The following is a 22,847-nucleotide window of genomic DNA, read 5'->3' as shown; positions in this document are numbered from 1 at the left end:
TTTGTCGATCAGGAAGCGACTGAAGAGAAAGAATCGCACGTGTATTTAACCGCATTCAGGACACGCAGTGTACATCGACCCTCGATTCCCGACGGCTCGTTAGTCTCTTCCTTATCTGTTTGACACTGCATTGCGGCATCTACTTCTTCTTCCGAAGCATAGCTGCAAGCTGCGTCTGCCGTTGGAACGTGGCTTCGAAGCTCTTTCTCTTCTGCTGCTTTGGTGCGGGTTCGTTTGGTTCGTCTTGTATAGGTGCACCGATCGTTGGGCCTAAGCCAAGCCTGCTCAAGTCCAGAGGGGGCACGACCATCTTTTGTGTAGGTGAGGGCTCGTCATAATCTTCGGCTTGTGCATCGAGCTGGGTAGGGATTGCAGCGGACAGGCGAGATCCTGCCTTGGCGCGTGTTGATTGCCACTGAGTGGGAATGAACTTGGGTGCATCTGGTTTCACCGTTGCGCCGATGCCGTGCGAGGCACTTGGAAGTGGAGCCACAGGCTGGAGCTTGAGCAGTGGAAGATTGAACTTTGATGGGCGTCGAGCTGTTTTCCGCTCTCGGGACGTGGAAGGCTGGCGCACACCGTTTTGTCTACTAGATCCGGGCTGGTTGTGAAGCGAACGCTTGTACTCCAGCAGCTCCTCCTTGTGAAGCTCCATCAGATCCCTGTGTGCCAAGCGCACGATTGAATATCTCCCATACTTCAACTCGCGACAAGCAGCTCGCTAGCTTTGCGTGCTTACCTGAGGGATGGCTCGTCGCCGTCGGAGGCGTCCCAGTTGTCGCCGTGCAGCTTCTTGCCAGCTTTCATGAGTCGAGACCATTCCTGCAGAGCTGCCTAAGTTACCGAGTAGATGACAAGGTGGCGATTAGAGAGACTCACCTCCTCATCGCGTCGGCTGGTTTCGACCCTGGAGGTCACGATTTCCTCGAGCTCGTCGTGGTAGCGCAATTGCTCCTCTCGCGCGGCGAGCTGCTCTCTGAGCTTGCCGATGTATCGTCGAAGATCCTCTTTGCGCTTTCCGATCTGCTCGAGGACTCCTACGCTGGTCTGTTGAAGCTGCAGGGGCGGATGGTACTCTATCGGCGCATCAATGAGGTGTGATTACTATGGGACAGTATGCTGTTTTGCTGGTTGCGTACTTGTTCGTCGCTTGCGCTTTTGCACTTGCTGCTGGAGAAAGCCTAGAATGAGCAGCGCTAGCAGCACGCAGCCGATGATCAAGCCGGGCGTGCTGATCGTCGAGCCCGCTGTGCCTCGAATTTGCGGCATTTCCCTTGATCAGCGTGAGGCTGGTGCTACATACAGCGGTTTAGCAAGACAAGAAGAGTTGAGAAGGCATCAAGCTGGTTCATGCGTGCCGAAGCTATATTTTTAGGGGCTCGTTGTCTTATGCTGCCTAGCGCCATCATGAGGACATTTTTGATGCCGCCGTGCATCAACTTCATGCAATCATAGATTGGCATTCCTATGCAAGCCAAAATCGCTCGGGACATTTCGCTTTGAGGCACTCGTGGCCAGTCGATGGCGTCTCCAGTCCAGTTGAAACCGGCGTATCCATGGCCATCGGTCAAGTACATTTCGGTCGTGAGATCCAAAGCAAAATGGCTGCGTGAATCTGTGGTGGAAGGTGGCTTCCAAGCAGATCTAGACAGAGGCAAACGCATGTATTTCGGCAGGCGTCTATGACTTCCTCACTAACCTGTACAGCAAAATAAATAGGAGAACGTTGGGCGTGCATCATCTGGTGCTCACACGTCCGCGACGAACACGTCTTCATCCACCACGAAGGCCGCAGCGTCGAAGCTCGCGGCCGGCTGATCGGCTGGCATCGACGACACCCAGTAGTCACTGAAGTCCAGGTTGTCCCAGCTCTCACCGACGTCCACGGGGGAGGTCTTGCCCTCGGGCAGCGCGGCGAGCGCTTCGAGACCCGCGGTCGTGTCCAAGCTCTTGCAGAGCGCGCCGACGTCTGCCTGTCCGTCCTGCAGGATGCGGTCCAGCACCTCCTCGTCGGGCAGACGCTGGAGCTCCGTAGTCATCAGCACCTCCTGCTTCACCTGTGGGAATCCTTCACGGTCGTAGACGCCGTCCAGCAGCACCAGGTCCTGCCAGCTGCCGAGTCCGGAAAACGCCGCAGACGCAGCAGCGGCGGCAGCTGCAGCCGCGGCCTCCGCCTGCTGCTTGGCGCGCGCCTCCTCCTTCATGGCCAGGTGGGCGCTGAGCGGGGCGCGACGGGCGCGCTGGCGCGGCTTCTTGTGCGCGCGGAGGCGCTTGCCGCCGGACTCGGCATCCGCGCTGGCCTGCGCGCGCGCCTTGCGCTTGAGCTCGAGGCGGCGCTGGTTCTTGTTGGCCTTCTGGCGGTGGAAGTCGCACAGGTTGTGGCGCTCGCCGTTGCGCTTGAGCGCGCGCGCGTTCCAGCACTTCTTGCTCGGGTAGCGGCACATGACCTCGGTGTCATGCACGGGCTGCTGCTCGGCGGGCGCCTTGGGGGAGGCCGGGGGCGTCGCCTGCGGGGAGGCGGAGGCTGCGCCGGGGCGAGTGGCCATCATAGCAAAATGAAGTTTACAACAGAGCGGAGTGAAGGGGCCGGTGCGAGGCAAAAGCGGGAATGGCGTCGAGTGCCGGACTGCAGCCACGCACGTCCGCGGCCGTTCTGGTTGCCCGAAGATACTGCGGCCGTGAGCCAACTGCTCCAAATCGGATACGATAGCTACATGGGTGAAGTAGGTCAGAGCAGATGGTTCGCAAAGACTGGGTCAAGTCAACCCATACTGGACCCAAGTGCGACTTGTGTGAGACTTGGATTTTGAAAGGGATTCCTGTTGGATTTCGCTTCTGGTGTACTTAGTATGGCTCAGAAAATCGAGCGCCGACCTCGGAGCCACCTCTCTTCGCGGCCCGGAGCGCCGCTGACTGACGGCGGAGCTCCGGCCGCTGTCTCTGTTCCGATGACTGGATTCGCGAGGGAAGACACTTCGCAGCGCGGCGCGCCGTCCGGTGATCAGTCAGTTCTTACAATGCACAGAGCGGTACATGTATTGCATGCAATGCTTGCTGCCTGTGTGTTGATGCCTGCCGGACGGGCCGGCGGAAATCCAAGCGCAAGCCCGATTGTCGCGCACAATCCGCGGCTTACTGCAGCGCCGGTGCTCTCGTTGACGAGCACAAACAATCAAGATCTCTGGACAGTTTTGAGCAGATTCCCAACAAGTTGAAGTGGTATGGGTAACTTGGTGCAACGAGCGATCTCTTCCGCGCGGAGAAATTATTCAAATCAATAGCTTTATGAACTTCTTAGCTTTAAGTATCCTAGGGCTTCTTTACTTCATTGCAGCGCCGCGATGGCGCCGCCACTCACAGCAACGGGGTTCTTGGACGCGACTGTCTAAATGTTGGCGCGGGTGACGAGCGTGGGTGCTCGTCGGACGTCCGGCTGCCACGAGCTCTGCAGCGTCGCGGAGCTCACGAGCCCCTCGCCCGAGCGCGCCACCGCAGTGGCAATGGGCGGCAGCAGCATGGTAGGGGCCGCTTCCGCCTTCGGCGGCGTCAGCGGGGCGTGGTGCATCCACCCGCGCGGCTCCATCGACGGCTCCATCTTGGCCAGCGCGGCCACGCGAAGCATAGCACGAGGGCTACGCGGGTACGACGCGTTCACCCACGCGGTAGAGGGCAGCCGGCTCGACTCGCTGTGCCATGAGTCCGCTTGGGTACAGTAGGTGGGGGCTCCGTTGCCCATGGCCACGAGCCCTGCTGCCCGCTGCAACTCCACAAGTGACGGGCTGGCAGCGACGCGGGGCGGTCGGATGTACTGCGTCGTGAGCGGCACGGCGCCCAGCTCGTGCTCCAGCTTCATGGCGATCGAGGCGCGCATGCGCATGCGGCGCTCAAAGTCCGGGTAGCCGTTGGTGCCCGCGTGCAGCGGGTGGTTGGGCAGACCGAGCGCGGCCTGGCCGGCCTTGCGCTTCTTGTCCAGCCGCCGCTGGTTGCTGTTGGCCTTCTGGCGGTGCATCTCGCACAGGTTGTGGCGCTCGCCGTTGCGCTTGATGGCGCGCAGGTTCCAGCAGCGCTTGCTGGCGTAGCGGCACTTTAGCGAGCTGAACTCGTCGTCGGTGGTCTGCATGGGCATCTTCGTGTTGTGGTGTTTATGGGTGGGGTTGAAGTGGGTGGATATCGATCGCTGTTGCTGCGGTCGAAGGCAGGCGGATGGGACTTTGCTTGGTCGAGAGGTGACAAATTCAAGAGTGAGGGCAGTTGGTTGTGCCGCGGCTCTCAGGTGCAAGCAATCTTAGTTGTCGACTTAACGAATTGCGTCGACTTCGTGGAATGTCGTCATACAAACAGCAAGGTTAATTCTCGACGTTTACTTTTGAGGTGTCGACTTAGTGAGCCATGTCGCTTTTTGGTGGGGCCAGGCAGGAGAGGAGCCGCCGCTGCTGATTTATGGCCGGAGTATGCAGCCCCCGCGTATGCGGCCTTCGCCGGCTTGCGGCGAGCTCCGGACCGATGGGAGATAACGCAGAAGCTTTCCATGCAGCGAGCACTAGCGATCGCTGCGAGATCGTCATGCGCCTGGGATATACGATGCTGCTGCAATCTCCGTCGTCACCACCACCACCACGGTGGTCTTTTGGTTGGACCCATGAGATACTTTGCCAGGAAATCAGTCAACGCCAACCGTTGCGTCGGTTCATCCTGATTCACGATCCAAACCAGTTTCGCTACCACTCCGCGACTGAAGCAATTGGTGCCAACGGGATTTGGTGAACGGTGGCCGCGGCCTCCCCGTTGCAGTTTGGGTGGGGCAGCGAGCTTGCCCACCACCAAAGGCCTTGCTTCATTTTTGAATTTGAATTTGTTGCGGTTAAGACTATCTACTCCCAGGTCGCCAGGTCCCAGGTGCTTCGAATACATTTCAAGAACTACGAATCCGAATCTACAAAACCGCTATGACTTTGGGCTCGTAGTATTTTATTGTCGCGAATATCGTACCACAATAAGTTCTTTACACGTTTTTTTAACAAAAGAAAACGCTGAAAACCTATTCCAAGAAAAGTATTGCTCGGTTCCCGAAATTTCAGTTTCCACGTATTTTGTTTTGGTTGCAAGTGGTTGTAACGACGCTTTCTGAAGGAGTAAGGGCCCATCTGATGTAGTCGGCTGAACATGCGGCGAGAGAGCGCCGAACGCTGGACGTCCGGCAGGAGCAGGACAGCACCAAAAGTATCTCTCGGCGCCCCTGACTGACAACGCGGATAAGCCCGGAGCGGCTGGAAGATATCTGGGACGCAAATCAGTGGGTTGCCACGGGGTGACGTGTGGTGGCATGCCCGTGCTCTATGTGCCGCTGCCTTTAGCACCATGTAGTTGCTCAATGCCTAAACTGACGCAATTGGGGTGCTGCGCTCTGCCTTTCCTCTCTCCCGGTCATCGCCCTGCAGGCACTATAGCTGCAGAAATATTCAAGCTGACTCACACTCGCGGTATGCGTGCGCTACATTAGAAAGTTGAAGTGGCTGACTACTGTCAGCTTGGTGATCGCTTTACTTCGGATAGCCTACATCCCTGGACGCAACCGACAACGCAGCAGCTACTCACGCCGGCCTCTTGATGACCAGATCAGCGCTTTAAACTCAGCTCGTTTTGCGATCCGTTCAGCACCAACGCGTTGACTTAGCGCGCGCTCTGGATGCTGCACTAGTCTAACAAGGGTGTCGCACTCGCAATAGTTATGAGGCACGCGAAAGCACAGAGTCGTAGTTGCAAGAGGAAGCCGGCGCAGCGCCATCGAATCGTTTGGCCACGGTCTCGCGTCGTGACGTCAGAGTCAAAGCACTTTTTGCAGCATGCTAGTTACTCCGTTTGAAGAGTTCCATGTATCCTTTGCAGACTGCAGTTTGTCCTCTACTTTGTTGTAAGAATGGGGATGCTCGATCGGGTCACCGTGCTTGAGCATCACAACGGCTCGGCAAGGCCTCGTCGGGGGGTGAAAGCGTTGAAATCTCAGCGTGGCAAAATATCGTGACGAGACGCTCGGGCACCGAAGAATACCGACCTGATGACCCATTAGCAATACTGGATACTGGACAGACCGGTTAGTCATTACGCTTGTGTGGCTCTACGACTGATACTCATCGTTAGTGTGCTTTTTGAAGTCCTCCTCAACTCAACTTTGGTGACCAGCATTCAACGGCTAGTCGCAGTCTGAAGTTTCAGCATTGAGATCGTCAGAAACGAGGTCGCAGGCCTTTGGCACAAACTACCAACTCAGTTCCGCCGTTGCAAGCTGCGACCAACGATATGAGCATCAGTTCATTTTTCAATCGACCTATCATCTCTCTCAACTCCGTCTAATCAGTAATTGACTCGCCAACGCTAGACAGGATGTGAGCAACAAAAGCGGACAAGTCCGAGTTGGCGGAGAACTGGACCTGAAACTACCTGTATCCTAGTGGACACGCAATATAGCACGGCTTGTTCAGCAGCTTACGCCAGCCCAAGAGCACATTTGCTTGGTGGATCGCGCCGCGTTAGCTCACGGTATCACTGGGTGCACCCTGCATCTCCTTCAAACGTCTTGCGAAGCAGTGGGTTCTGCTTCCTACGCAACCTGGAATATCGAGAACTCGTTGCTTCAAGACTGAAACGAGAGAGGATCTGCCACCAGGCTGTAATCGAGATCGCTGGAGAAGAAGCTGGTTTGGCAAGGTCAGGCGAGGTCTACGCCTCACCACTTCGCAGCCACGGGCCGTGACTCACGGATCAAAAGATCTTGAAGACACTTCAACTTACCGCATACAAAACCGAGGTATATACTCTTTGACAAGTCCAACGCTGCATCCGTTAGCAGTCTTTTTCCAGGTCATGTATTATTATCCCCGCGCTAATGGTTTTCAATTCATGCAACGGCCGGTAGTGAAACCTCCGGCTGTGCAGCGATCCTCAGCAGTGTCATTGCATTGACAGCCCCAGCCCACCCAGCGAGCGATAGTCTTCCTGCGTTGCCTACGAGAGTTGACACACCGGATGGCATGGTGAACAAACGCACCAGGAACAGGCGGCGAGCCTCCATGACGTATCACAACGCTCAGCTTCCTGCCACTCCGCCGCAGCGGGAGCGCCGCCACAGCGAGGCCATCTCCACCAAGACCAGCGAGGTGAGTTCCGCTGAGCCTGTCGTGGACGACCCCCAACTGTTTCCAACGCTGAGGTTGGCCAACGACGGCGATGTCACGGCAATGGAAGAAGGCGGACTGAAAGATGGCAAGAAGAAGATGGTCATGATGTCGCCACGACTGGATGCGCAGCTCGGGGGTTACCCGCCGGATTGTGGCACGAAGGAGCTCAAGTATCTCTCGTACGCCAAAGTCCTGCGAGACCGTGGAATGACGCACCCAATGTGCTACTCAACCACTCGTGTGGATGCGCTGGGGTTTGCCATGCCTGAGCGGTATCCGCTGTTCTCGACGGATTTCGGAGCGCACTCCTTCCACCACTTGCCCACGGACTCGGTTGTGCTTAGTCAGTATGGACTTGGGATCGCGCTCTACTTCAAGTATCTCAAGGTTATCACGTGGCTCTTCTTGCTTCTCGTGGTGATCAGCGCACCCGCGTTGACAGTCTACATCGTTGGCGGGGGCGCCTCCCTCGCAGATCTCACTGCCCTCGCGCGTCAGAATCTTCCCTCCGTCCTAGGCATAACCAGCATTGGCCACCTCAACGAGGCTAGCAGTGTGTGCGACCAGGCCCTCGAAAACACCGAGCTCTCGCTCACCTGCTCCGCCGGGGAGATCGGCTTCGTCAAGGCGGTGTACTCAACGTATGACGCACAGGGAAGCTGCACGTGTCCCGAGCGTAACAAGGTCTCTGAGAGTTCAGGACAGTGTCGAGGAGATGCTGATGGATCGGTTTGCCAGGCGGACGGAGCGGGGTGCTTTCTTGGAGCTCACCCGGTCTCACTCCGTCCCTGCTGCTCCTTTTCACTAAATGAGACCACGAAGACCCCATCGTTTGACGATATGCGAATCCGAGAGACTGAAGGCTGTGGCTCCAAAATGGCCCAACAGATAGTCGAGGGATTATGTCTAGGCAAGAAGAGCTGCACGCTCAATGTCAGCGAGGCGATAACGTACGCGTGGGAGCCTAATGCTGACTACGGCACCAACTGCTCTGAAGCGCCAACAATTGTTACCATCGACGGTATCGGTAATATCACCAAGGAGGTCTGCGAGGTGAGGTTGAACGACGATAGCGATTACTCGCAGTGCGACGCCACAAAATCTCGAGCGTTCATTGTATACGGACGGTGCTTCACGACTCGAATTGACTTGTCCACGTCTTGGAGCCTCAAGATCATCGGGTGGGACTCGATGACTGTAAGTCAAACGCGTTTTCTGCATCGGGTAGATAGTAGATTTGCTAACGTTTGTATTGATTCGTCCCGCAGCGACGCGAGTTTCTCGGACTGGCTGTCGGGTGTGATATCGCGTGCAGCTTGGCGTTCTTTGGTGTGGTCATTTGGCTTCGACGTAAGGAAAAGGAGGCCGTTGACCATATCACCCAAAACCAGGTCAAGGCTCTGGATTACACTGTGCAGCTTGTGAACTTACCGCATCATGACGATCTTAACTTGCTTCGTCAAGAGGTACGCATTATCTCCCTAAGTTAACGCGTGCCGGCTCATAGATTCACTAATTCGTACCTCTACTATTCCAGATTCGCCTACATCTGGAAGCTGTGCTGAGTAATGCACCTCCCTTCGCAGTGGAAATGGATCGAATTCGTGTCGCGGACGTTCAGTTTGGCAAGAGTGCGTCACGCCACCTTCGGTTGCTCGGTCGTCGTGGAGTTATTGTGCGCCGCCTGGAAATTGCCCAGCAGCGTCATGAGAAGTTGATGCTCTTGAATGGGCGACTTGATGAGCACGTCTACGCTAGACGTGAGCGAAGACACTTACGCGCCATTCATAAATTGGAGGCGAAGCTGCACCGGTTCAACGCCAAGCTGGAGCACTGGCACATGCGCCAAAAGCAACGTAATGTATCCCAAGCGGTGACGGCTTTCGTGACTTTTGAAGAAGAGGAAGGATTTCACCGCTGCCTGCAGGAGTACCCAGATCTCGGCTGGTTGCATCGCCTCTTCCAGCCGTACTACAAGCGGCTGCATGGCAAACGACTCCGGTTCCGCCCAGCCCCTGACCCGACCGACATCATTTGGGAGAATTTGCATCATCCATTCTTTGAGCGAGTGTTTCGACAAATGGTACGTGCTGCAACAACCAGGGGCTTTAACTTACAGCTCTCTTACTGGGAAATGTGTTGCTGGTAGATTGTGGCGCTGATCACACTAGCTGTGCTGTTTGTGAGCTTCATACTGATTTTCGTCGCAAAGGAGCAGAAATCCAAACTGGATCGACAGTTCGGACGACCCACGAGTTGCCCTAGCAGCGTCCTCAAGGCAGATGTCATACAGGACGAACAAAACAAAGTTTCAGGGCTTGTACCGTACAAGGCGCTCGTCGAATGCTACTGCAAAAATTTCCTCGTCGACCAGTACGTCCACCACCCACGCTCGAATAGGTTGATCTACAAACTAACACTTGTTCTGCTTCGTATACCCACAACAGTTCTTTCCGAAGCATGATGTATGAAAACTTCTTCAATCCGGAAACGGGGGCAAACGATATGCTCTGTCGATCATGGGCTACAACCTATTTGACGACTCAAATCTTGTGCATTGCCTCGGTGCTTCTGGTCGTCGCTGTGAACCTTCTTTTGGCACGCATCCTCAACGGTCTTGTCGCTATGGAGAAGCACCACACGCAGTCCAGCCTTGTAGTTTCTCGGGTCACCAAAGTCTTTTTGGCGCAGTTTTGCAACACGGCACTGCTCATGCTCGCTATCAACGCCAACGCCAACTACTTCTCGTCGTCACCGACTGTACCGGAGACGAGTATTAGCACCGGAGGTTTCTCGCTTGGTTCGCTGCAGGTTTTGAACGGAGAGTACTCGGACTTTTCAGCTGACTGGTACAACGACGTCGGTGTAGCGCTGATGCTCACCATGATCATCAACTCGTTCAGCACACACGCGTATCTCCTGATGAACTACATCATGCTCAAAGCCCGCCGCTTCATTGATCGAGGGTATTCGTTCGACCACTCGCTCACCAAGCAAGACACACAGCGCGACCTTGAAGCGCTATACCGGGGACCAGAATTCGACCTGGCAGCGCGCTACGCACAGTCGCTTACCTCAATATTCATCTCGTATATGGTACGTTTTGCTTTATGTAGCTACGGAATAGCAATATTTCCTGTAGACTGACGTCGACGCAGTTCTCAGCAGGCATGCCGCTGCTCCATTTCATCGGATTCGGGACTATGATCATGACGTATTGGGCCGACAAATTCAGTGGGTGACTTCAATAGTCTCAATCTCCTACCGTAGGAGTCCTACGTGACGGGGAATATTTAACGTATTAATTTCTCTGTGGACAGCATTCCTCCGCGTCGCGCGGTCTCCACCTCTCTACGACAGCAAGTTAGCATCTGCTGCAGGGTCGCTTCTCCCGTACGCCGTGCTGATGCATTGCCTTGTGGCTATGTGGATGTTCTCGAACGACCGAATCTTCGAGTATGAAAGTGACAGGGTCGACACCACGGGGGATTCCACGGTGAATAGCACCAGCAGCCCGGGGAATGGCATCCCTCTGTTCGACACAGCACGGCGAGGACAACTGATATCACGCGTCACGCGCCCGCAAGTCGTCGTGCTCTTCGCGTTCTTCGTGGCTGGCTGCACCATTGTAGTGATGCGTACCGTTCTCTTCGAGTATGTGCCCGCGCTCGTACGCAGCGTGTTCCCTGCCCTCGCTCGTTTGCTGGAAAAGCCTCGTGTTGCGAAGGGGATCCCCAACTACTTCGACGGTAAGGCTGCTGTATTTAACCGTGCGGTTGTTGTGAACTGTTACTTAATGTCGTTGTGCAAATCACAGCAATTCCAACTCCGTGTCTGCAGGAGAAATTGGCGGCTACGGGTGGCGCGCAACAACTACTGCGGCCCGACCTCCGAGCGAGATACGAGCGCGCTCTTGCGGGTCGTATCGCACAAGAAGAGTCGCTGCCGAAGGTGCGCTCCAAGCGCTCGATGTCCCTGACCGAGCGCCAAGCTAACTGGATCGTGGGCTGCCACTCCTACGGTGCGTTTATGAAAATCCTCGGCTCTGGCGGCGACTTTGACATCTAACTGGATGGTATGCCACAGCTATCAGCGACAACAAGGAATACGTCGCCAAGCTCGCCATCGACTCGCACCTCTCGGAGCAAATTCCACTCGACCAGATCTTCTAGTAACGCAACGTTACAACAGAAACTCTACACTAAGACCGCAAAGAACCTATTGCATATCATCCACATGTTCATGTTGAAGTGGTTAAGTTGCGCTTACAAGCGCACGCGGATTGGTCCTTATTTCCAATTGGACCCACCAATCGGAATCTGATCCGAGCCGTAATGGAGGATGCGGAGGCTGCGCGGGTCGGCGGCGCTCTTCCGGCCGCTGTCAGCGACGACACAGAGCTGTTGGACCCGAACTTCGACCCTCTCGCAGTGGACGACGCCTCTACCGACCTCCCGGACGCTTCAGCCACCTCCAACGCCGCCTCTGCGCCTCAGCAGCAGCCGAATTGCGACGCGTCCGAAGCCTCGACGGGTGGCGCCGCCCTGTTGACAGCCTCGCGCGGGCTGCGCCGCGTGTCTTCGTCCAGCGGCATGGTCGCGTCCCGCGGCGTGGGCTTCGGGATCAGCGCGGCCGTCGGGCGGCGCAGCAGGAGCCGCAGCGGCGGAGACAACGACGACCACGCATCGTCCGAGCTGGTTCTGCAGCTCCAGAGGCTCTGCAGACGCCAGAGACAGCGCTCCGAGGAGCGCGCCTTCGTGCGCGACGTGGAGCGCGTGCTGGCGCTGCTGAGGGTGCAAACACCGGCGTCCGGCGTGACGTCGGCCACGTTTCCAGGCCCCGGACTGTCGCTGAGGGACGGAGAGACTCTGGGCAGCGTGCAGGAAGAAGATGAAGCGGTGGGCGACGACCGCCGCAGCTCCGTGGCCAGCAACGCCTCGACGTTAAGCTCTATTAGCGCCATGAGCTCCAGTGAGAGGCTGCAGCTGGCCCGCGTGACGTTGACGCTCGCGGAGATCGACGCGCTGTTGGACTGCATCGCGGACCTGTTCGACCATAGAAACCCGGGAGTGCGCGCGCTGGCCTTTGAGGTGGTGCAGCTGTGCCTGCTACGCTTTGGTGAGAGACTGACCCCGGCTTTGAGACGGAAGATTTACTTACGGTTGGAGACACACCCGTCTGGAGATTTCCTGCTGCAGCAGAAGGCTCTGCGTGCTCTGACGCAGGACGGACGACACCTGGAGCCTTTTCACGTGGAGCTTGGCTGGTTTCTGCTACGGTTGTTGGAGCAGTCAGACGCGCAGAGAGACCTGCTGGGACTGATTCAGAACATCCTGTGTCGCAGTCCGCGGGCGCTGGATCGTGACAAAGTGATTGCGATTGTGTCCGTTATAAGCGCGCGGTGTGATATGGCTTGGAGTCGCAGCGATCTCGAGGCATGTCGAAGGTTTGTCGCCTTCTTCCACGTGCTGGCAGTCCACGATCTGGCCTATGCAGCAAGTACGCCGGCTTGCCTGAGGTCGCTGTGCTGTCTTGTGAATGCTGACGGTCATGGGACATGGTCCGTGATGAAGCTGCTACTGAATGGAAGCTCGGGCTTCCTTGTCCTGCGAGGTCTGTTGCAGGTGCTGGAGCATCCTATGGGAGCCAATTCGCCTTGGGTGCTCCGAGGTGCAGTATTTTTTGTTGGTATGTCTTGTTGGGGATCGCAGCGAGTGCCGAAGTTTGACGATATCGCGTGGGCCCCCATTTTGCTGGCTCTTGAACGAGCATTGGAGTGCTGTCGGGGAGTGGTTATATTTGAGGTTATCTTGTCTCTACAGCGACTTATCAAGAAGTTTGGTGCGGCTCATCCATCAGGAAGTGGTGGGCAACATCCGACCAGTCACGACTCGACTGTATCAAGTGGTGCGAGCTCCTCGTCTACTGCAGCAACTACTACTGCAACCGCAGCCACATGTGCCAACCGAGACAAGCGCCGGCTAGTTATGGAATGGGATGTGATTTTGCGCATGTTACAGACACTAACGCCGTGGGTATCTATGACTGATGAAAATGAAATTGAAGAGGCCCCCCAGCGTGCAATGCACAATGATAATAGGCGATCAGAAGTGAAGGCACATCGTGCGGCGGCAATTCATCCTACGACTGATGAGCCGGATCAACCGCAACACCAGCTTTCGGTGTCGATTCAGCAGACGCGAATTCCGCGCGAGCTACTTGATACACTGCAAGCTGTGGAAGAGCTTGTAGAACAACGCCAATTTGCCGGCGATGTGGATGAATTTCTTAATGTTCTGGAGAATTATCTACCGCATCTTAGTGAGAGCTCGATGCTGTTTTTGCTGCGGCAGCGTGCGGAGGCAGCTCATCCAGGATACCATCTCGACTGGCTAGCAACTTTGTCGTCTGCGATGCGCACGTTTTTTTCGTGCGTCAGTTCTGATGGTGACACCCTTCCTGTGCCAAGCGCTGTTCGCCTGGAGGCGCTGGAGATCTTGCGCGTTAATCTTTGGACAAGCCGCAACGTCTGCGAAGATCGTGTCATTGAAGAAGTGGTGATCCCGACGCTTGGTCGTGTGTATGAAGATCCTGACCCAGAAGTACGCCGCCGGGCTCTCGGGTTCATCATTGAGGTGGCACGCCAACTGGAAAGTGTCAAGTTTGACTCGCTGCTGGATATCCTTGCCAACGCTATGTTGCTTTCAAGCAACGAAGACGCTCAAGTTGTAGCAGCATCCGGTATTGTGGCGCTGTTCTCGTCTGCGTTTGACCATTTGCCACCTGCTCGCGCGGTGCGCATGTACGATCTTCTTGCCACTACCGTGGAAACCCATCGCAGCCGTGCAGTACGACATATCGCTCTCACGTGCTTGCTGTATGTGTGTGAAGCACGTGCAACCGATGGAAAGCTTCAGTGGAAAGAGCAGCAAGTGCGAACATCCCGCTTTTTATTTGTGTCCCGTCGTGCTGCTCGAATCAACGCAGCAGGTGTGCAATTGACTGCCGCGTGTGTACCGGTTGCGCGTGCGCTACGCGCTTTACTAACGCTGGTCAGTGCTGAACCTGACGCGGAGCTTTTCCGTATGGCAGTGAAAGGTATCAAAACCATGTTGGAAAACCGTGCCATTCTCGAAGATGTGGATGTAAGCGAGGTGTCGGCGAAAGTTGTGGCTAGTATTGATTACCGAGCTTTTGGTCGAGCTGCCATTGCTGACGAGGTTGAAAGATTGCTGAACATGCAGACGAGTGAACGCAGTTCAAGCGACACATATTCAGCGGCTCTAATTACTCGAGATCAAAAGTCTCAAGATGAGTGTAAACGTGTCAGCCGGTCAATCCCGCAAACGGACGCAGAACTTGTCCGATCGATTCATGCATCAACGAGGTCCATAAGCACGGATGCGAATGATAGCACCGAGATGTCATTTTGTGCAAGCCTGAGGGCAACGGCAGCGCTGCTCGCGAAGACTCAGTTCCTCGCCATGGGGATAGAATTGCTGCAGTTGCTAGTTAGCTATGAAGCTGAGCTGCATGACAACGCTCTCCAAGAACTCACGCGATGTCTGGTGGGTGCAATGGAACTACGCCTGGCTGTTGCCGAAAAGGATTTGTTCGCTGGTGGTACTGCGGCGGATGACTCGACCCTATCTACGTCTTCGTCTTCACCGAATATATTGTACCATCACGACGGGGCAAATGCAGCTGACCCATATGCATCAGGCACGCCACTCGGCTTCACGTCTCGTGTGCTGTCGCGCTTTCAAACCTCAGCATCTCATGGTAATCTCTTCCATGCGCTATCGGGGTCTATGAGCAAATCGTCCATGGGTTCAGCGACAACGCGCTCTGATACGTCTCGCAGCCGCCCAACTCGGATAGATCGAGCCCGATTGCAAGGATTTTTACGCCAACTTTTCGATTCGGAGTTCAAGTTGTTGCACACAACAACAACAGCCCTTAGTCTGCTGACACTTCTCGCGCCTTCCTCCGTACTGAGCCAACTTGATGAAATACTGCAAACCGTGCGGGGTTGTGTTACCACTGTGGACGGAGATTTTCGACCGGACGCATTCGTTGCAGTGCTGGAGCTGTTGGGAACCATAACGCCAATGCTGCGTCGAGGGCGTGAAGACAGCAGGCTTTCTGCACGTAAAGCTATCGTGGAGGCGCTTTTACTCGGGTTCGAGTACGCGAAGTCAAAACAGCTCGCCTATCTTTCTTTCCGACTTCTGTGCCAAGTGATATACCAAAGTGATCGAACGGAACGCATTTCACTTGCGTCTCTGGCGATGCCAACGTTACAGCAATGTACACGTCGAGCAAACAGCCTGCTTGCCGAGGCTGCGGTTGATTTCTTAATGTGCTACGCGTACTCCCAATCCATTATACCCCCGTCGGCCCTCTGTAGTCATCAACAAGCTGAAAACGAGAACAGCGAAGATATGATCGATGGTGGTGCGTCTCAAACAAAGTCGAGAACGTGGGTGTATCGGAGGGCACTACTAACGATCACCACGAACGCGCGTGGAGATGCATCGCTCGCAATTCGGAGAGCGAATTGTACAAGTCGATGGGGACTAAATGCCTGCCACGACCTCTATATAAATCCGTCAGAACTATTCTCGCGATCTCACATCGATGCGGAAAGTGAAGCTAGCCGCCACAAAAGCGCCGATCGGTTGACCCAGCGAACAACGGAGATTATTGGCCCAAGAAGTGGTGAGGCTCCGAAAAAGTTATCACTTCCAGCTGAGCTCAGGCCGTCGTACCCAAGTCAGTCAAAATGCTCTCGAGGAACGGCAAGCGCCAAGGACAAAACGCTTAACAACTCCCGTGAGGAGATCCAAGAAGTCGTGGTCGGCGAGGAGAGTAAAGAGGTGGAGGTAGATTACTCGGCGCAAACCTCAACGACAGAGTCTTTCCAGCATTCACCCGCGACGGCAGCATTTTCACCACTACCAGCGTACGATGGTATCGGAGGATCGCCCTCATATTATTGTGAAAACGCACAAGGTACGCCCGCACCCGACAATAGTGTTGTTGTTGTATTGTTTGAATTAACTTGCACGTGTGATAATGCTGCTGACTGCAGTGGGCCGCCATCCGCAGCGAAAATCTGCTGGCTCGAGATCAAGAATGAGCACGAGAAATTCTAGGCAGGCTGAAGGAGATGATGGACAAGAGAGCTCGAATATCAAGCCCACTATTCGTGCTATCAGAGAAGAATTTGAAGAGAACGAAGACGCCATTGAAGACCAGCAAACACACTTCGATAAGGGACGTGAGCGAGGGGGAAGCGAAATGGATTCGTTTTCACTGTATGATAGCACTGGTGAAGCGCCAACTTTGCCAGTGGTTACACCGAGGGTGCTGGAATTTGTCGGTAGAAGTGACTCGAATCCTGCTGGCCCAGACCGCGTCCAACAACCCTCAGCCTCATCAAGTGAGGATCCGTACGACCCCATGTACTTGATGATGCAGCTCTTTGATCTCACCGTGGAGAATCGCCCCCAGCTACTTAGTGATGGACCACCGCTGACCCTGGCGCTGAGTGTTTTGGATCGAACCCCAGAGTACGAAACGCACAAAATTGGATTGCTGTATGTCCGGGACGAGAAGCAAACGTCCGAGTCGGCTATCCTGGGGAACGCAGGTGGATCACTGCGCTACTTGCGTTTCCTGCGTGGGTTGGGTGCCTTTACCAAATTGGAAGGGCTGTCTGGATACACAGGAGGACTCGACACGACAAGTAACAGTGACGGCAAGTTCGCGCTGGTGTTCAAGGACTCTTGTGCTCAGGTGCGCTCGCATTCAATGTGCTTGCTTAAAGGACAAGTTCTGAGCTAATATTTTGTGCATGCAGATTATGTTTCATGTAGCGACGATGATGATCCCGGACACTAATCACCTTGGCGGCACTCCAGCAATTGGCAACTTCGCTTCGATGAAGAAAAAGCGTCATATTGGTAATGACTTTGTTCACATCGTCTTCAAGGTGCGAGGATGACATGAAGCTTTTTCTAACGCACTTTCGGCTTAACACTGACATTTGTTTTGTATGTACAGGAGTGCGACGAGGACTACGACTTGCAGACCCTTTCTGGTCAGTTCAATGACGTCCACATTGTGATCCAACCACTTAATGACCATCAGTACCGGACTGAGGTGCACGTCAAGCCAGGAATTCCCCCTTTTGGACCACTTTACGGAAACCAGATTGTGCCTAGCTCGATTATCTCGGGGAGTGTGCGACTGACATGCCTGAACGCGAATCTGGCGTGCCAGGTCTTCCACCAGGACCTCGTTGGGTTTGCCTTGAATTGTGAAGAACGTCTGAAGCAAATCAAGCAGTTGGGGATTCGACTAGCCATAGCCGATGAGTGGAAACTGGATGACTGAACAATCGCCTACAGTGCTACGAGGAGCAGCGATTGCAACTCACCTCGGGAGTGGTTCAGTATCGTGTTATGAATTAATGCCCTACGCACGGGTGGTATGGTACACGCGCTCAACGTTTATTAGCGGTTTATTTCGTGAGAAAGCAGCATCTTTCCCTACGCAATCCTTTAGACTGGCCGTGATACGGGTGCCTTTCTGGGCAACGGCTTGCACACGTCTTGTTCAACACTTCTATGACAAGACTGACTACTCAAGCACCTTGGATCCCAAGTTGGGGGATGGCGAGGACCCGTCTGCAGTAGACGACGATGGCGACTGCACTCGTAGACCAACGTCCGAAAGATCGGACATCTGCCCCGCTTGGGTCTGACCTCGCGTATTGCTGCTTCGGTAGATGCCCAGCGCCATCTCCGTCTCGCCGGGGCAGTGTGAAAACGCGAAGCCCGTGTTGCGGCGAACGAGGCGCGGGGAATCAACCACCACCGCGGCGTCTTCACCCTTAGCCAAACGATTCCACTCACGCATCAGGTGCGACGGCTCCGGGTAGAACAGAACTCGTCCAGCCTTGGCAATGTAATTAGGTAGAATGGCTACTACCACCGCCAGTAAGAGGCCAAGCCAGAACCACGCTTCGCGAATAAGCTGATAGGCCACGCCGTAGCCCACCTCCGTATCGTAAAAGTCAGTCTTGGTCCATCCAAACACAGAGCAAAAGAATGCCGTGAAGAGGTAGTAGAACACGAGCGTGCCAACAGTCGAAAGGACGTTAGCCCGCGTCCAGTTGCTCGTCATCAGCGACACTTGCACCGTCGACGCTGTGATCAGATAAGTGTACGAGGCCACACCATCCGCCCAAAGACCAAGATCGCGCTTGTCAAATTGAAGATTCGTTGAGCCACTGGAGAAGTACCAGACGATGGAACCGTTCGTGAAGAATGGCACCGCATAGACCACATACGCATGCCACACGCCCAGCACACACCAGCCGAAGAAGGAAAGCCAATTGAACGAACGGTTCTTAAGACCGTTCACGTACAGCGTCGGGTACTGCATGAGCACGGCAGGCGACACGTCTTGGTTGTACATGGCGATAACAACGATCGGAATCGTCGTGAACAGCGCATTGTAAAGCGTAAAGAAGATGCTGAAGTACATCAGCAAACCACTGTACAACGTCTCCATCGCCAAGAAGAAGTTCGAGAGCGACAGCGCCACGTTCTTCATGAAGGAAAACAGGATTAGTTTCGAGATTCTCTTGTAGCTGTAGTTGCCGTGAACCAGGAGTAGACGTTTCAGATACTGGAACTCCGCAATGGAGTAGTCGCTGGAGAGAACAGCTTGGCGGCCCTCTTTGCCACTGATTCCGACACCCACGTTCGCAGCCTGAATCATGGGCACGTCATTGGCACCGTCGCCGATTGCTAGCGTAATATTGCCGGGTGAAAACATGAGTGTGGGTTCCGTAACAAGCTTCACCACTGAGGCCTTTTGGGACGGAGAGCAGCGACAGCAAATCACCGACTTGCACTGCGTTGCCACCGCCAAGAACAGATACTTAATGTCGTCATCCAGCACCAAGGCGAGTGTCTTGCCATCGATCACCATGGCAAACTCGAGTTCCTCATCGACATAGTCGCCGCTGCTCATACTGCCAGTGCCACCCGTCATCGTATCCGCCTTTGGCTCGAAATCATGGTCGCACAAACCACGCTCAAAGCTGTTCTCAGATAGGTCGCGGTTCGGTAGAGCCGGATACACCACGTCGTAGTGAACAGGGCTATCGGTAGGCGTTGCATCAGCCCCAGCATGTTGGCGACGAGGCAAGCGTCTACGCTTCTTCCGGGCCTCAGCTTCTTCATCACGTCCTACAAGAGCCAACTTGACAAGATCCCACAGGTACAGGATCGCCCGCTTCAACGCCTCCCACAATACACTAATGGCCGACGAGGTTTCATCTGAACCCCATTTGTCCTCCACAAGGTCAACGTACAGCTCTTCGAGCCTTGTGCGGAGCGATCCCTTGTCGCGCTGGCTCAGCACGATAACATCCATATTATCATCGATCACGTGCGACGACATGCCGATACTAAGAGCAGTTTCCTTCTTGTCACCCGTCAGCACCCAAAATTTAATGCCAGCTTTCCGCAAGGCGCATATCGACTCCTCCACGCCGTCTTGCAATCGATCTTCAATGGCTGTTGCACCGAGCAGCGTCAATTCGACCTCAATAATAGCCGATACCTTTGCAATCTTCGAGGCACGTCCCTCCATAGACAATTCGGCCTGGCGGTACAAGTGGTTCCACTGGTCGTACTCCTCCTGGGTAAGGCGACGCATTGCGGTCGTCAGCGTTCGAAGACCCTCTGAGGCGTATTCCTGAAGATGGCCACGGGTCACGTGAGCCACACCTTGAGGCTGGGACTTCGAGAGTAAATCGAAAATTACGTCATCGGCACCCTTGCAGTAGAGCACGATGTTCCCGTCAGGAAATCGAACGATCACCGACATACGCTTTCGGTCACTGTTGAACTCAAGCACATTCAGAATTTCAAACGACATGGGTCTTCCCTGAAGGAGCGTGTTGCACATCGGTCCGTCACGCGACTCGAGCACGTATCCGAGGTCGGCAGCTGCCAGCACCAGCGCCTCCTCATCGGGGGACGACGCGTTGTATTTGATGGTTGGAGTCTGAACCGAGCAGGATTCACTGCTGGACGCAGGTGATGTCGGGACAGTGGTCTCCGGGATGACAGTGTTGCAAATCGTGAGCAGCAACAAGAAGTCGTGGATCTCTTTCTTCGTCGAATGGTTTGAGTTCAAACGAGCGATCAAGCGCCCGTCATTGAACCGCGTACCAGGCCTCGCGGGCTTCGCGGGGTCCACCTCAATGTCATTGTAGCGTAGTCCTCCGATAGTGCACTTTGCGAATATCATTTCGTTGCACGTCAGCGTACCCGTCTTGTCGGAAAAAATGTACTGAATCTGGCCGAGATCTTCATTGATGTTGCTGTTGCGAACCTGAGCGGGGGTATCCGTCTTTGCGTCGTACATCTCCAAATCATTTTCAATGTAGCGTGCATGAACGAAGCGCACACCTTCCATCGTCACATACATGGAAAGCGGGATCAAGTTGTTGAACAAAATCACGTAACTCAGGAAGATATATCCGTTGGAGTCTTCCTTGATATACCACGGCGTCGTCTCATCGGCCAGATCCAAATTCCAGTTGTTGTTTCCCAACGTGCAAGCAATCGAAATACCGAACAGCAGCATCAGCACCAGCACGAACATCGTATCCAACGTCTTCTCCACGAAGCTACGCTTCAGCGGCACAGCGACGGAGTTCATCTGCACCTTCGTTTCCCTTCCTGTGTAGATCACAAGTCCAAGCGTCCACTCTGCGTTACGGCTCTCACTGCCACGCAAAATCAAATTGTCCATAGTCAAACTGGTGTCGGTATCCTCCTTGTTGGCATCCACGACGGCATCATCCGCAATCTTTCCGAGTCTCAACACACCATCAAAGTAGAAGAGATCCTTGTTGGGCACGTCGCACTCCACCTCAAGCTTGTGCTGCTCCAAAATCTCTTCTGCAGTCAGAAAGTGCTTCGTGCAGCTGGCCACCTGTCGGATCTTGAGGTTCGTCTCGCCATCCAAGTTGGCTGTTTCCACGTAACAACGACCATCAGGTCGACTTGTAGCTAGCAGAATACAATCGGCCGGGACCTGATCACCATCCTTCAGCAGCAACACGTCTCCCACCTCAATGTCCTGCCACGTTCCATCGATGTGCATCACTTCGTCTAGCACGTCACGACGGATAATGTGTGCCGGCCTGGAATTCACTAATGCATCTCCCTTCTGACGGCGAAGGTCCTCGCTCACATCCTTCAGCGCAGAAGTCGCGAACACAATCAACAGTGGTGTAAGACTAGCCACGGGGCTCACCGGCGAGAAGTCGAAGAAACAGAGCGCCACCACAATGGTCGTGTACAGGTTCGCGAGTCGGCTGAACTGCATCTTGAGAAACACGAACAGGAAGTTGTAGTACGTGTACTTGCTCGTGATGATGAGGTTGGAGCAGAAGACAGGGGCTTCACCCTGTGCTTCTGCCTCCTTCATCCGCCGCTTCTTGGTCTTCAGCGCATCGGGGACCTGGAGTGACACACCCGACTGAGTGCGTCGCAACCTGTTGTTCGGAACCCCCGGGCCGACCACAATCTTCCGTCGAGCGGACGGACCTTCGTCCTCGTCCATCTCCGCTGAAGGATTGATCGACAACGTCTGGTGGAGAGAGTTGGCGCGCTGTGGGGACGGCATGGTCGTGGCCAGCGCTGCGCGGTCGCACTCGCGCTGGTTCTGCACGGCCTTGACGATGCGGCGGAGCTTCCATCCGTACATGAAGCCCGTGATGTTGAGCATGGTCAGCAAGATCGAGAAGAAGCCCTGCAGCAGCACGGACGTGCCGCTGCTGACGCTGTTGAGCTTGCCGTTGTAGCCCTTGTAGTACCAGATGACGTCCACGAGCAGCGTGAGCTGCATGCCGATTTTGTAGCTAAGCAGGAAGTTGGGCACGAGGAACTTGGTGCCGTGCCAGCCCAGCACCAGCGTCACGTACAGGATGAGCACGGGCACCGTGGCCTGGAAGTTGAGCCCCAGGATGATGGGGAAAATACGCAGCGAGTTGATGATGGTTTGCGACACGATCGTGAACTTGAGGCGGCGGCGCGTCTGGTAGATGGTCATGCCCTTGAGGAAGCAGAAGACCTTCTCGAAGAGGTTCCACAGCTTGGTCTCCGCGTTGGGCTTGGTGTCGGACGCCACCGAGTCCGCCATACTGCATCCACGTCAAACGTTCGTCACTTTCTGGTCGAATAAAAGATAAAACTTAGCTAAAAGTTAGTTAGTTACCTGTCGGCTCGGTACCGCAGCGAGATGATATTGCGCTGCTCCTCCTCGTTGGCCGCGCCCGTGAACGTGTTGACGCGCCGCAGGTTCTTGTGCGGCTGCGACGTCGGCGGCTGCGCGGCCTGGGGCGGCGCGCCGTCCGCGGAGTTGGCCGGCATGTCCAGCTGGTAGTCCGTGGAGCTGTCGGAGGGCGAGGGCACCGCGAACTCGACCCTCATGGCTGCGTGCGCGCGCGGGTGGCTCTCTCTGCTCTGCTCTGCTCTGGGTCCTCTGGCCGAGGGGGGGGGGAGGAAGACGCAGCCTGGCGCGCGCGGGCCTGCTGGTTATTCTGAGTCGCTGCAATAATGCGGAACAAGCGGACGG

At 55.2% G+C, this 22,847-nt stretch overlaps 8 protein-coding genes across 8 annotated transcripts; 4 read left to right on the top strand and 4 right to left on the bottom strand.

The window, feature by feature from the left end:
- Window positions 1-139: 139 nt before the first annotated feature.
- PHYSODRAFT_248209 (hypothetical protein) lies at window positions 140-1,269 on the bottom strand (the record flags this gene model as incomplete). The annotated part of the gene is made up of 4 exons (XM_009517600.1): window positions 140-662; window positions 740-834; window positions 880-1,076; window positions 1,140-1,269. The coding sequence occupies 4 exons, from the start codon at window positions 1,267-1,269 to the stop codon at window positions 140-142; spliced, it is 945 nt and encodes a 314-aa protein (XP_009515895.1).
- A 377-nt stretch (window positions 1,270-1,646) lies between these two features.
- Window positions 1,647-2,591, bottom strand: PHYSODRAFT_353564 (hypothetical protein). The gene has a single exon (XM_009517599.1). The coding sequence runs from the start codon at window positions 2,547-2,549 to the stop codon at window positions 1,749-1,751; it is 801 nt and encodes a 266-aa protein (XP_009515894.1). The 5' UTR covers window positions 2,550-2,591; the 3' UTR covers window positions 1,647-1,748.
- A 794-nt stretch (window positions 2,592-3,385) lies between these two features.
- PHYSODRAFT_475141 (hypothetical protein) lies at window positions 3,386-4,120 on the bottom strand (the record flags this gene model as incomplete). Its single annotated transcript, XM_009517598.1, has 2 exons — window positions 3,386-3,535; window positions 3,614-4,120. 2 exons carry the CDS (start codon window positions 4,118-4,120, stop codon window positions 3,386-3,388), a joined length of 657 nt encoding a protein of 218 aa, XP_009515893.1.
- Window positions 4,121-7,028: 2,908 nt separating this feature from the next.
- Window positions 7,029-7,457, top strand: PHYSODRAFT_441579 (hypothetical protein; the record flags this gene model as incomplete). Its single annotated transcript, XM_009517597.1, has 1 exon — window positions 7,029-7,457. A coding segment is annotated over one exon (429 nt), but the record flags the coding sequence as incomplete, so codon positions are not given.
- A 2,223-nt stretch (window positions 7,458-9,680) lies between these two features.
- PHYSODRAFT_471503 (hypothetical protein) lies at window positions 9,681-11,154 on the top strand (the record flags this gene model as incomplete). The annotated part of the gene is made up of 6 exons (XM_009517596.1): window positions 9,681-10,087; window position 10,141; window positions 10,182-10,271; window positions 10,334-10,409; window positions 10,556-10,647; window positions 10,993-11,154. 6 exons carry the CDS (start codon window positions 9,681-9,683, stop codon window positions 11,152-11,154), a joined length of 828 nt encoding a protein of 275 aa, XP_009515891.1.
- A 613-nt stretch (window positions 11,155-11,767) lies between these two features.
- On the top strand, window positions 11,768-15,580 carry PHYSODRAFT_437914 (hypothetical protein; the record flags this gene model as incomplete). Its single annotated transcript, XM_009517595.1, has 1 exon — window positions 11,768-15,580. A coding segment is annotated over one exon (3,813 nt), but the record flags the coding sequence as incomplete, so codon positions are not given.
- Window positions 15,581-16,096: 516 nt separating this feature from the next.
- Window positions 16,097-17,573, top strand: PHYSODRAFT_445280 (hypothetical protein; the record flags this gene model as incomplete). Its single annotated transcript, XM_009517594.1, has 5 exons — window positions 16,097-16,190; window positions 16,270-16,750; window positions 17,041-17,045; window positions 17,102-17,172; window positions 17,244-17,573. Coding segments are annotated over 5 exons (981 nt in total), but the record flags the coding sequence as incomplete, so codon positions are not given.
- A 32-nt stretch (window positions 17,574-17,605) lies between these two features.
- On the bottom strand, window positions 17,606-22,702 carry PHYSODRAFT_552333 (hypothetical protein; the record flags this gene model as incomplete). Its single annotated transcript, XM_009517593.1, has 2 exons — window positions 17,606-22,413; window positions 22,488-22,702. 2 exons carry the CDS (start codon window positions 22,700-22,702, stop codon window positions 17,823-17,825), a joined length of 4,806 nt encoding a protein of 1,601 aa, XP_009515888.1. The 3' UTR covers window positions 17,606-17,822.
- Window positions 22,703-22,847: the final 145 nt, after the last annotated feature.

Source organism: Phytophthora sojae, assembly GCF_000149755.1.
Source record: "Phytophthora sojae unplaced genomic scaffold PHYSOscaffold_1, whole genome shotgun sequence".
Classification (NCBI taxonomy): domain Eukaryota; phylum Oomycota; class Peronosporomycetes; order Peronosporales; family Peronosporaceae; genus Phytophthora; species Phytophthora sojae.
The sequence above is the reverse complement of the archived record's forward strand: the minus strand, read 5'-3'. Positions and strand labels throughout refer to the sequence as shown.